The 13,925-nt window shown below is 48.2% G+C and overlaps 1 protein-coding gene across 2 annotated transcripts in view; it reads right to left on the bottom strand.

Annotated features, from left to right (window-relative positions):
* Nucleotides 1-13,925, bottom strand: part of LOC306793263 (neurexin-3b) — a gene marked incomplete at its 5' end in the record, with an annotated part of 220,624 nt that overhangs the window by 193,453 nt on the left and 13,246 nt on the right. For both annotated transcript variants that reach the window (XM_079290790.1, XM_079290789.1), the window contains 2 exons: nucleotides 2,277-2,660; nucleotides 11,491-11,929. In XM_079290790.1, coding sequence (XP_079146916.1) covers nucleotides 2,277-2,660; nucleotides 11,491-11,929 — 823 coding nt within the window. The remainder of the gene's footprint in view (nucleotides 1-2,276; nucleotides 2,661-11,490; nucleotides 11,930-13,925) is intronic.

Below are 13,925 nucleotides of genomic sequence, written 5' to 3'. Positions count from 1 at the left end.
GTGCTATCTGCAGGTGATGCTGTCTCCCTGGTTTGACCAGACGTCACCTCCCAGTTGCAGATTGCAGCTGAGGGTCAAACAGTGAGAATGACGGCAGGAAGAAGGTGGGCTGCTGAGCTCAGGAGAGCTGCTGAGATACAGCAGGTCTTTCATGCGAACAGAAATGGTACAGAGGGCTGATTTCACTGTGGTGGAGAACAGGGTGGTATGCTTTGGGAATAAAAGGATGGCTGACACTAGCAGCCACAGTCCTCCACAGGGCGGTCGGCCCCGCTCTCCGTGACAGAGAGAGAGCGGCACGGCAAACTGAGAGGGCTCTCGTATCGAGCTGCTGTGCCTTCGCACTGACCGGCGCTCTAGCTGAGGTGGTTCAGACCCGACCACAGAGCTGACCCACAATGCTCCGGAGGGAGGACTGGTCCCCCAGAAGAGGGCAGAGCATCTAGGCTGCCCTGTCCACACCGTTACCACTGAGAAGATGAGGCCCAATCCTTTGGTGATGCTGAAGTATAACAAATGAACAACACATTCCATTCGAACACTTTACTACAATGATGAGAGCTTTACCTGAGGGTTGATCTTATGACCCATTGGAGGCTGCTGACCCCTAGATTAAGAGCCACAGGGCTACACTACCTAACTGTACATAAAGTGGTGCAACAGATCCTCAACAGTTCGTTTGGTGAATGAAAATGATTTCTCATGTCTCGTGCGTTCTTCTACAAATGTCTAACCTACTTAAGATTTAGATTTAGAAAAAGACCATGGATTGGGTTCGAATAAGTATGTTTGTTAAATAAAATAACAAAGTTTGTTAGTTAAGTACGTAAGTTGGTCAAATAAGTCAATTTAACTTTAGGTTTCACACGGGACACAAGCAGCGGTCTCCTGGGTCAAAGCCCTGTTTGTGTTGGACTCATCCATCCACCCCGACCTCCTCCCTATGCACACTGCATCACCTGAATTCAGCAGCCCTGCATGTCCAGGGTCAGGACTATCTTGGCTAGATACCAACTACGGAGCATTACTTTGTGGTGGTATCAATAGTTACAGGCTGAGTAGTGAGAGTAGCTCCACCACAGTAAGATGCTGCTTACACAGTGATGCATCAGTATCAAAATGTCGTATTCCCCATGACCTTAAACTAAATGATTGTTAATTCATTTTCTGATTATGGACTACACAACTAGTATTCAGTCATCACAGCATCAGCATCAGCTCACACCACACCTCAAGTCTCACTGTGTGGAGTAATATGTAAGATGTACTGCTGAACAGACTGAAGCTGAGCTCCAGAGCGGAGGTCTCTTGGCGCTCACTGAATGCTCAGAGATCGATGTGGGGGAGGCAGCCAAACAGGACAGAGATGAAGAAGAAAGAGTGGATGGAGCGCTGGGGACAGATGACAACGTGTTGTTATTGTGGCTAGAAGGTCAGCGAGGCAGATTGGCTGGCTCTGTGTTTCCTAGTTCACCACTATCTTCTCCCCTTTGTGCTGATACACCAGCACGGGAGTGCAACTGGAATAGATAGTAACGGTCCTGCTAAGACGAGGTTAACTCCATCACACAGCAGCAGCTTCCTAACTGGGCTCCCACTGGAAGTTTAGCTCTTTCACAACATGTACTCTACATCACATACATTCTACATCAGCTTCATTATTTAGGGTACATTAACGAGACAGGAGGGACATGTCTCAGTCTTTAACAGTCTTTCTCAATGTAAGGTACATGTAGGTTCTGATTCTTCTTGAATCATTAACAACACCTCATCATCCCACTGGCCTATAGTCACACACTGCGGGATGTAACTACCTACTCTCCAGATTATTCCCCCTAAAGTATGTTTCTCTACACACCTCAAGTTCTTAGGAGAGTACTTGTGTCCCAAGTCACACGTCCGTCTGTCTGCTAAAACAGAAGCATTGTCCACTTTGCCTGGAGTAGCTATTGTTCGCACACATAGGCCACATCACTACCACTTCAGAACCATCTTTAGCATGCCAGAAAAGATACAGCAACTTTATAATAACTACTCATTTAACAATTGTCAACATCATGCATCCTGTAACCTACACAAACATATTGATAGAAGGTGAGACAGCACTGCACTGACCCAGCACATAAAAGGAGTACAGCTGCTGTGCCCTCTTCAAAAAGTCCTTTACTAAGAAATCAATAAGCCTTCTGACAAACCCGATACGATTTTAAAATGATTACAATAAGAGAGAAAAGACATTCACCAGAGAGAGGTTACTGATTGGACAGAGGGCTCACCTCTCTCACAGGTGCTGTCCCAGAAGCCGGTTCCAGTGCAGTCACAGACGAAGCGGTTCCATCCCTCCTTGCATGCGCCGTTGTTCTTGCAGGGGTTGCTGTCGCACTGCTTCCCCGTCACCTTACTGCACGAGGACTTGATGCCGGTCACGTTCTGGGACTGAGCTATCTGCCGGATGTCCTTGCTGCGTCCGTCGATGAACAGATCCCGGACGCAGCCCACATATCCGTAGTTCAGCATAGCGGTCCAGAGCTCAGTGGGGAGCACCAGGCCCGCCCGGCTGTCAGGCAGACCACCCAGATAAAGGTCCCCCTCCAGGTCCAAGATCTCATTCTCCCCGCTGGCTGTGAAAGGGGATCGATGGCTGTTTACTGAGATGATGCCTGGAGAAAGAGAAATCCATTATTAAATACTGGCATACATAAATGTGGATGTCAACATGTACTCCTATAACATGCTTTTGAAAAAGACTGCTGGGGAGTGAGATGTTTTCACTTGTGTCTTGTTGTGCCATGCTCTACTAGTTCAGTGAGCTGACATATTTCACTCACTGGAGCCCATGAAATAACAGAAACTCCACTGAATGACATTAAATGCCCTCAATGTGGCACGACTCCAAAAATGATATTTTAAGACTTTTAAAAATTACATTTACTTTTAGTGCACACTTTCGTTGTCAGCTAGTTAGAATAGAATAGAATAAATATAATTCCACTACTGCCTGTGTAAGGTAAAGGTGTTATACTCCAAACATACCAAATCATTAGACAGACTCTATCAACACTGCTTCACTGAGCATTTTACTTCATATCCACCACATATTATTTGATCAAATGGTTTAGTTCATCATTTTTCTCGCCACCGAGAGCCAAAAAAAACAAAAAATAACATTTTAGAAACGTTTAAAAGGTACAAAGGTGCGACCGGGCGGCATTGCGGCGGGAAAGCTTAATTTCTTTCAACCCAGAGGTGGAAATGATAAAATAAAGTGGAACAACAGAAGCAAAGCTTGGGTTGGTGGGATGGAGATATTAAAGTGAATAAGGGGAACTCCATCAATCAGCACTGGACCGGTTCCCTCCTGCAGGTCTGGGGAGAACCCGGATTGGAAGTTTAGCTGTGGACCACCCCCCTCTGATGGGTCCGAGCCTAACATGTCTCATTTTACCCGTTTTTTGAAATGTTACATTGCACCAACACCAAAACTACTGCACAGGGTTGGAAAAAGAAAAGACAGAAGACAAAAGAAAAGTGGATGTCACTTCAGTTCCATAAGTACGACAACTGTAAAGAAAGGAAAGGGGAGTGACACAGCGCCTGATCGCAGATATGTGACACAAGAACAGATGAATATTTGATATCAGAAAAATGCAGCACACTGACAACACTGCCATTGTATTGACCAGACGTAATGCACCGTGGACCTGCAGATGGGCAACCAGCGCTGGACCCGTCCATATGAGTCAGCCGTTTGTCACACTACAGAATCCAGTCTGCATTGTCTTCATCCACTTCACGGACAAACCATAGAGTTGTAGAGTAGCAGTAGGCTTCATGCTCATAGAAAGTTCTGTTTACTCTTCAGGATTTATCCCGTTGGAAAATGATACTTGTGCAACATTCACCTTGCAGTCAGTCGGAGAGATTCTGGCTGGAGATCTTTGTGGACAAGGGATTTAATTCACTTGCAACTCCTATTAACATTTCACTGGAGCCACACGTGTGATTATGCCTGTTCCTAACCATCCCTCAGTCTGGTATCCTTATATCTGTCTCATTGCTCTTCTCCCCGGTGAAAATGCTACTTTCTGCTCTGCTATCGCACTGGGGGCTGTGCTGGTGATTAATCAAAGCAGCGAGCTCTGACACACGGCTAAATTGGCTGCTCTAACCTGATATATGACACAGGCTGTAGCTCCGGCTAACACACCCTGCTTCTCTGGAGGATCCCACCCTAATGCAGAGATTGTGTTGGGTTTTGGAGCTCAAGGCATCAGAAGTTTCTAACCCTTTTCTCTAATACAATCTTCTTCTAATACTTTCTGTGTATTTGGCCATGTTTTGAGGTCATAGAGATGGAAGCGAGGGGAAACAGTCAGTAGCTATCTAGAGAGAAGTATGGCTTCATCTCCGGCTATAAATCATCGCTGAAATGAATATATTGAGGAGGTTTACGTCTTCCTGTGGTTGTGATGCAGGAAAAGCTGAAACAAGCAGTAACATGATTACAACTTACAGCTGGTGCAGTTCCACTGTGACAGCTACAGTCAGTCTGCAGCGTTATTATTATTCTACGGGCTTTTCTTCATTCTAATTTCCATTAATCTAAACTATTTCAGTAGATCAAAACCAGTTCATAATTATTATTAATCTTGTAGAATGGTAATGATGCAAGTTTGTGAAAATGCATGCAAGTGAAAGTAAAAATGATTTCCTATTTCTATTTTGCATTTAGAGGGAAAAATCCCATCAGGTTAAATTTGAATAACAATTCGTCATTTCATTTGTCAATTCATAAAAAAATTATGAATAGCAGTTTTGAAAGATGTCTATATAGTTCTATTTCATCCTTACTGACCGCCAGAGGCAGTGCTTAACACTGGATATCTTCCGTCGCGCGCATGCGCAGGTCGAATATTTATATCAACAAAGTCACGTGTGACCTCGGATGACCACCGTCGTCTATAAGTTCCGGTGTCATCCTGAGCTCAGTCCTTTTTTCTTCTCGCGTCGCAGGTTAGCTACCATGGTAGCTTAAACAAGGATGTGTCTACGATCAAGACATATTAGAGCTCGTCGCTGTAGCCTTGTGACTACCGGTCGGAGTTGCGGTTCTCTCGCCCTCCAAAGGCTGCGACGAGCTGTCCCTCTTCGGAGGGAACGGTGTGTTCGCCGTTCGGACATCGAGCCCCGGACTGGTGGACGCCCCTATCATCGGTCGTCACCAGTCTGATAAGGGTCAGCTAAGTCGTGATGACAGCAATCGGTAAGATCGATTAACATTGTTTTCTATAACAGTTGTTTGTTCCACGGTTGGCAGAGCGCTTCCGCTCTAGTAATCGAGTGGCGCGCTAACGAGAGCGTAGAATTACGCTGTCGGCCCGCCCTTCACAGTGTTACGGCTATCACAGTTAGCAGAGTGTTCCTGCTCAGGCAAACTTTGTGAGACACTAGATCCGCATTGGCGTTGTGTACATGGAGATTTAATCTTTACATCTGACGTAATTCGCAGTTAGCAGTGTCTTCACTCAGGCTAACTTGGATGCTAGCTGGGACTGCGTCCATCAACTCTGTAAACCTTACGGCTGTCACAGTTAACAGAGCGTCCCCGCTCAGGTTAACTCAGTGGGAAACTAGCTAAACAAAGCTGATACTGGGACTGCGTCCATCAACTTTGTATCCTTACGGCTGTCACAGTTAACAGAGCGTCCTCGCTCAGGTTAACTCAGTGGGAAACTAGCTAAACAAAGCTGATACTGGGACTGCGTCCATCAACTTTGTATCCTTACGCTGTCACAGTTAACAGAGCGTCCCCGTTCAGGTTAACTCAGTGGGAAACTAGCTAAACAAAGCTGATACTGGGGCTGTAGCCATCAACTTTGTATCCTTACGGCTGTCACAGTTAACAGAGCGTCCCCGCTCAGGTTAACTCAGTGGGAAACTAGCTAAACAAAGCTGATACTGGGACTGCGTCCATCAACTTTGTATCCTTACGGCTGTCACAGTTAACAGAGCTGTCACAGTTAACAGAGCGTCCTCGCTCAGGTTAACTCAGTGGGAAACTAGCTAAACAAAGCTGATACTGGGGCTGTAGCCATCAACTTTGTATCCTTACAGCTGTCACAGTTAACAGAGCGTCCTCGCTCAGGTTAACTCAGTGGGAAACTAGCTAAACAAAGCTGATACTGGGGCTGTGGCCATTAACTTTGTATCCTTACGGCTGTCACAGTTAACAGAGCATCCCCGCTCAGGTTAACTCAGTGGGACCTAGATAAACAAAGCTGGTACTGGGGCTGTGGCCATCAACTTTGTAGCATTACAACGATCACAGTTAGCGGAATGTGCTCGCTCAGGCTAACTCGGTGAATGCTAGTTATACTAAATCAACATTGAGGTTGTGCCCATTGATGGTTTTTACGCATTACGGCTGTCGAGTTCGCTCCAGCTAACTAGACTAAGCTAATACTCGGTGTGTCCATTGATTGTTGTAAACATTATGGACATATCGGTAGCGGATATCAGTTAGCAGAGTGCCCTCGCTCAGGCTAACTGGTAGCACACCAAGAGTTACAGCACCTGTCCAAGTGGAGAGTGTCCTCGCACTGTAAGGACTGTGGTTTTTTTTTGTCCGTTTTCACAGTAGCAGAGTGCTCTCGCTCAAGCTAACTGGTGGGGCACCAATATCTGCAGCAACTATCCGAGTGAAGAGTGTCCTCGCTCCCCTCTCACTATAAGGACTTGCCTGGCCTGTTTCCACGGTGGCAGAGTGCTCTCGCTCAAGCTAACTGGTGGGACACCAATATCTGCAGCAACTAGTTTAGTGAAGAGTGTCCTCGCCCCTCTCACTATAAGGACTTTGCCTGACCTGTTTCCACAGTGGCAGAGTGCTCTCGCTCAAGCTAACTGGTGGGACACCAATAACGGCAGCAACTATCTTAGTGAAGAGTGTCCTCGCTCCCCTCTCACTGTACGGACTGTGTTCTGTTTTGTCCATTTTTTACGGTAACAGAGTGCTCTCGCTCAAGCTAACTGGGGGGACACTAATATCTGCAGCAACTCTCTTAGTGAAGAGAGTGGGCTTAGAGAGTGTCCTCGCCCCTCTCACTATAAGGACTTTGCCTGACCTGTTTCCACAGTTGCAGAGTGCTCTCGCTCAGGCTAACTGGTGGGTCACCAATATCCGCAGCGGCTGGCTAAGGGAAGAGTGTCCGAAGGATCACTCGCCACTGACTGCCCCCTGCCTGTTCTCTCAACATTCAGCAGAGCGCTCCCGCTCGGACTGATTTGGAATTCCGCATAAACTAGTGGGACAAGGGTTCCACCAGAATCGCGGCCAGGTTAAACTCTCCCGGCTGTAGGACCTGTATAGCTCCTCTTCAGCCGGAGGACGGCCCTGACCTCTTGCCCTAGCAGGGAGAACCCAGGCAGGACCTGCGGCATCACGCCTTGAGCAGTAAGGTCTGCTAGGCTGGCCGAAGTGGAACACCTGATGCGGGAGGTCTACCTCCCCCTGTCAGGGCAGCTGAATCCAGACCAACCTACCCTGGTCATTGGTATGGCGCTTGCACGCCGGGCATACACAGCAGCGGGAACATCCACCTGTGAGTGCCTTCTTCAGGCACCTTCCCGCCCTCACCACCTTTTCTGTTCCTCCCTCCGAGGAATATCTGAGGGAGTTGCGTGCATGGTGGAGACACCAGGGCTCTCTCCCGCCTTACATCAGACCATGCAGGAGGTGGCAAATCTGGCCTTGCACGTATGCCAGCCAGTTAGACGACTATGGCGTCCATCAGTTTCCCCTGAGGAGACTCTGAGGCCCGATGCCAGGTGCCCTCGACCCAATGTCGGGTCAAAGATGACCTGCTATCCAGGGCTTAGGACACAGCAGCGCTGTGCACCGTATCGACAACTCCCTCTCCCACCTCATGCTTTCCCTCGCAGATTCTCTGCAGCGGGCTACTTCGACGCTTCTGCTCAGTGATGCTTCATTGCAGGCGTTTGCGCTCATATCGAGGGAACGTGGATGTATGATGTCCACCCTGGTTCAGACTCGTCGCCAGGTTTGGCTGGCGCAGTCACCCCTATCTGAGACATGTAGGAGGACCCTCCATACTGTCCCAGTGGAGCCTGGTGAGCTGTTCGAGTCAGCTGCTGTACAGGCGCTTCAGCGGACTGTTAGAGCTAGCCAGACCAGGCAGCAGTTCTCTGGTCTTTGCAGGGACATGCCTGCACCCCCAGACCTAGGGGTCCCATTTTTGGCCCACAAGGCCGTTTTCTCAGCCTCCAGCTTACCCTAGTAGCCGCAACAGGCCTCGGCGTCCTGCTGAGAGGCCGGACCGCTACCTATACAACCCTACTTACGTCCCCGTCCCCCCCGGCAGGGGTGCCAGGAGATGTCTCCAGGCCGGCTGTCGGGGTTCTTTCTCCCATCAGCAGATTTACAAGGGAGAGTGGTTCACGTCTATCGACGCCTGTTCCCATGGTGCATCACCACAACTTTCAGTTCTGGGTGCTTCCATTCGGACTCTCCCATCTCCCCATGGGTGTCCACAGTGTGTTACTGCTGTCCTTTCCCCCTGCAATCGCAGGGCGTGAACATACTGCCGTACTTAGACTGGCTGACCTAGGCGCCGTCCCGGCTTCAGGCGCCACAGGACACTGCTCGCCTTCTCTCACGTGGCCCGGTGGGCCTCAAGGTGAACATGGAGAGGAGCTACCTGAGCCCTTCTCAGAGCATAACCTTCATTAGTGTGGCCCTATGAGGGCCTGTCTGTCGCCCCAGTGCGGATGGCTGAACAGCCTTCACTTGGATGCCAAGTGGCACAGATACAGGGCAATAATATTATCGAAACAGTGTCTATTCATCTATTCACTATCCCCATGGAGGGAGTGCATATCTGGCGAACAGTGTCCCAGGAACCGAGCCCCAGGGGCTCGGTTCCATTCCACCAGGAGATTGTCACAACAGATACCTGCCTCTCAAGGCGGGGTGCAGGGTGACAGAACAGGACAGCCTGGGGGCAGTTGTCTGCTGAAAGACCGCAGGTCCAGGTTCTAGAGCTAGCGCTCGAGCACTTCCTTCCATGTTTGAAGGGAAAGCATGTGCTTGTCCGGTGGACAGCACCTCTGCTGTGATTTCCCATGAACTATCGATGGGGCACCAGATCTGCAGAAGTTGCTACGGGGATCACCGTGGCCTTCTGACTTGGGAGGCCCCCGCCTGACCAGCCTGTGGGCAATGTACCCACCAGGAGAATGGAACAAGTTGTGGTTTTCCTGTTCCGTTACAAGCCTCCACCGGGAGAGTGGCGGCTGCATCCAGACGTGTCGACCCACTGCCCCCACTGGGTCTCCCTGACTGAGGACCAGCCCTCTGGGTCAAGATGCCCTGGCTCACACGTGGCCAGAGGATCTTCTTTATGCCTTTCCACCATTCCCTCTGCTTTTGCTATAAGCTTGTCAGAGTTCTTCCCCGACAGGAGGGATCTCCTGTCGCAACTAGAGGGTCGGATTTGGCATTCCAATCCCTGCCGCCTTCAATTAGGGGTCACGGGAGGGCCCGACCGGATGCTGAGTGGCTGCATAGAACCAGTCTGACGGACTATTCTGAATGCCAGTGCGCGGTCTACCTGCCTGCAGTACAAGAAACAGGTGGAAGCTGTTCTCCGACTAGTGTGCGGCTCAGAACAAGGTCCCAGTACAGCGCCCCGTGCCTGCTGTACTGAGTTTCTACAGTCCCTCCTGGATAAGGGCCGGTCTCCCCTGCATGGGACCTACCCTTGGTACTGGACAGCTTATGCTTGTCCTTTTGAACCCCTGGCACAGGCGGAGCCTAGATGGCTATCAGCAAGACGGTTTTCTCCTTGCTGTCAATTCAGCTCAATGTGGGGGCGAGCTGCATACCCTATCAGGGGAAGAATCATGTCTGAGGTGGAACTCAGATGGCTTGGGTGTCACTTTCTGGCCTAAGGCAGTGTTTCTCCCAAGGGGGTGGATACGTTCACATATAAACCGGCCTATCCAGCTGGCAAAGTTGACCCCCCCTCCCCCATCGGGAGAGGAGAGGTCAAGGCTGCTGTGCCCAGTGTGGGCCCTCAGAGCTTATATGGAAGCCACCGCCTGCATAGTCAGTTATGGTGAGCCTAAGAAGGGCTGTGCTCCTTTTTAAGAAAAAAGGAAAAACAGCACCTGTCCCACTGGATAGTGGAGGCCATTGCCGATACATACAAGGCGAGCGGCTGCGCTCGGCCATCCGGGGTGAAGGGTCACTACCAAGAGTGTCTCCACACCGAGGGCAAGCCTGAGTGGTGTGCCTGTGGGGGATACATGTGCGGCGGCCTCAGGGGCATCACCGAGCACATTCACCAAACACTACAGAGTTAACGTTGCCGACCCTCACCCACTGGGGAGGGTTCTTGGCCAATTTTCTCTGCCGGAGCTATAAGGGGTAGTTACTGTGCTTCCTCGTGACTCTTTTGGTATAAGTCATCCAGTGTTAAGCACTGCCTCTGGCGGTCAGTAAGGATGAAATAGAACGAAAGTTACGAACGTAACTACGGTTCTATGAATCCTGGATGACCGCCAGAGTTCTTGGTCACTCGGAATCCCGTGAACTTGCGAGAAGATTCCATAGGACTGAGCTCAGGATGACACCGGAACTTATAGACGACGGTGGTCATCCGAGGTCACACGTGACTTTGTTGATATAAATATTCGACCTGCGCATGCGCGCGACGGAAGATATCCAGTGTTAAGCACTGCCTCTGGCGGTCATCCAGGATTCATAGAACCGTAGTTACGTTCGTAACTTTCGATATATACACACACATATATCTATTTCAAGCCAGTTATCAAGTAAGCAGACTGAAAGGATCTGTGAGGATGCACATGTCATATTTACAATGTTCACTATTTAGCATTGAACCCAAAGTACAGCGAAAAGGCCAAAAGTATTTATTCTTTACAAGAATAACCCTATAACCCTATATTTATGATATGTTACAGACCTAACTTCTAGTTACCTGATATTACAAATAATAAATGAATTGTAGAATTGAAATTTTTCTCAACAAAATGAAGGTTTATAATTTGTAACGATGAACAATAATATATAAGAATGTCAGCACACATGCTGCAGTCACTCCTTGACTTTCAGGATATATGGTAGAGGAGCGAACCTTTGCTTCTCTCCGTTTGATTACTCTGTCCTCGTGTGTTCGCCGCCTTGTCAGCTCTGTCTGTGAATTCATGTACAGTCAAATGTCAAAGGAGTTCAGATAGAAATGTGACGTACCGAGCGTGCACTGCACCGTGCTGATCACAGCTCAACAAGCTGTGACAGTGATGAACAGAAATGAAGTTTATATTTCTGCTGTTGGTAAACTGTGTCACGAGTAGTTCATTGTGGTGAATCAGTGAAGTTTCAGTTCGGACTACAGCAAAATGAAAACAGTTCAGGTGTTTCACTACCTTCTCTTACGCTTCCATCCTTACCTGAGCGACCGTCCCTCTGGATGTCCACATGGTGCCAGGCGCCATCAGTGACCTTAGCCTGCGTGGCCTTGACCTTGATGGTGCCGGAGCCCATGTCCAGCAGCAGGTACAGTCCTCCGTCCAGCAGTTCCACCGCAAAGAAGTCCACCTTGTTGTTCTTCTGGCCCTTTGCGTCCCTCCGGTCCTGGGGCTTGCCATGGGTGAAGAGTATCAACCCGTTGGGTTCGGAGGTGCGGAAATCAAACGAGATGGAACCCACGCGTTTGGTGTTCCATTTGGGCAAGGCCAGGTAGGAGTCTGGCGTCTCGAAGTTGATGGGGTCGAGGGTGGGAACGTTTTCGCACTTAAACACCACATCGCCCTGGAGTTTCATCTTGGGGTCCACGATGCGGGCGAGGCGGGACAGTTCCAGCCTGATATCATTGTTCTTGTACACCACCTGGGGAAGAAATACATATGTTTGAGACTCATATATGTGTGCATCGTAAATACATGACGTGTGAAGATGATGATTATGCCTCAGTGGGATTTGTGTCTTAGAGGCTTTTCTTTTCCATTAGTTTTTGTTCACAACAGGAGGGGATGATTTGCCAGTGCAGTAATGGTTGAAAACATATTTATTTCCAAGTGAATGAATTGCACTCCATTGCAATCTGTAATATCATCGCATCACACTCTGGTAATATTAGATATTGCTGATTCGAGGACAGCTGGATCGATAAAACTAATATCTTCTAAGGCGTGTGTGGCCCAATTTGTTTGTCATTTTCAATTTCAACTCCAATGTCTCCAAGATGAACAGGAGATTGTACACAAATGCATCACTGTATTTTCCTTAGATTGAACACCTGCCGACTGAGCGTGAAGTGTGAGAAGTGATGGCTAGATTATCAGTGAGTAATTCCCTGTAATGTTCAAAAACAGCAGTCGCCATGAGCATGGGGTGTATCTGTGACCCTGTGAGAATATACCCAATATTATACCGACTGACCCACAATAAATGTGCTGCCACCCCGTAATCCACAGAAGCAGAAAGCAGCCCCACATGATAGTTAAATGCAACAGAATACCACAGAAGAGGAGAGTTGAATATTGTCAATTGGAATCCCTTGAGGCGGAAAATGAATGTTTCTTTTTTTTTCCTTTCTGGAATATAGGGCAGTGTGTGCGCAGGAAACAGCAACACTGTTAGAGGGAGCACAGCTGTCAGCAAACATATTTTACTGCTGTGGGATTACCGATAATCCTGGAAGATTTGACAGTAAATCAACACAGGTGACCCGAACGCCGCGGAGGACTGAGGAGAGGGGGAGAGAGAGAGAGATAGAGAGAGAGAGAGAGAGACCAGGGGCGAGAGAGACGGGCTGGTGGGAGTAAGGGGAGAGAGGAAACTGCATGAGAAAGAAAATATGTCAGGCGGCAAATAGAGAGGAAAAGGGGAGAGATGTGGAAGACTAAATGCTGTCAGGCCAGCATGTGCCACTGGCTTTCAAAACATGTTTGTGTGCGTGTGTGTGTGTGCGTGTGTGTGTGTGTGTGTGCCGAACATGACAACAAAATACGTAGCACACACATTGTCAAGCAATCAATCTACGGGTGACGCACCAGACGAAATTGATAAACTGTTGATTATTTTCTTGATTCATCAATGAATTAGTTGTTCCACAGACAAATCCCTATCGCACTCTCAAGTGCGCCGCCATTACTGCAGTGGCACACACCTCCACTGACAACGAAAGCATAGATGTTTGGCTTAATCATGGTCAGCAGTCGCCTCCTCCGACACAGAGAGTCTGTGTGAATGTGCAAGTCATTCAGCCTGAGATGAAGTGTGACACAGCCTTTGGGGTTAACGTACCACAGCTGTCCGACACAGTAATTCATTCACAGTTAAACCCAGCAGGAATTAGCTCATGATTAATATCATCAAGTTCCATAATTGTTACATTGTAATCAGAAGAGATGCATCATCCTTTTGTCTGCACACCGTTTAGAATGCTGTCCAAATGAATTGAGATTTATAAAAGTTGATTCCATGGAGCAGATCATTTCAACATGTAAAAGGTTTCACAGGGTCTGTTGGACAGATTCCTGGAAGTGAAATCCTTAACATACAATACAAGTCATATGCAGGTTTACAAGTATTGTAGCGTTGCAGAAAGCAGAATATGCTTACATCTGAGAATATTTACCATTTGTGCTTGAAAAATGAAGAAAACAACTAATCGCTGATAAAAGTAGTTGTCAGTTGATTTTCAGTAGATTGACTAACTAATTGATGGACGAACCTCTAGATATGAGAGCAAATGTGGACATAATCTGGCTCATTATTGTCAATCAGCACAGTTGAATCTACCCAAACAACTGAAATCACGATAAACATTGAATTTAAGATGAAAATATTTCTCAGAAACGTTGCAGCTGTAACCACCGTT

This window comes from Melanostigma gelatinosum (assembly GCF_949748355.1).
Source record: "Melanostigma gelatinosum genome assembly, chromosome: 19".
In the NCBI taxonomy this organism is placed as follows: domain Eukaryota; kingdom Metazoa; phylum Chordata; class Actinopteri; order Perciformes; family Zoarcidae; genus Melanostigma; species Melanostigma gelatinosum.
The sequence above is the reverse complement of the archived record's forward strand: the minus strand, read 5'-3'. Positions and strand labels throughout refer to the sequence as shown.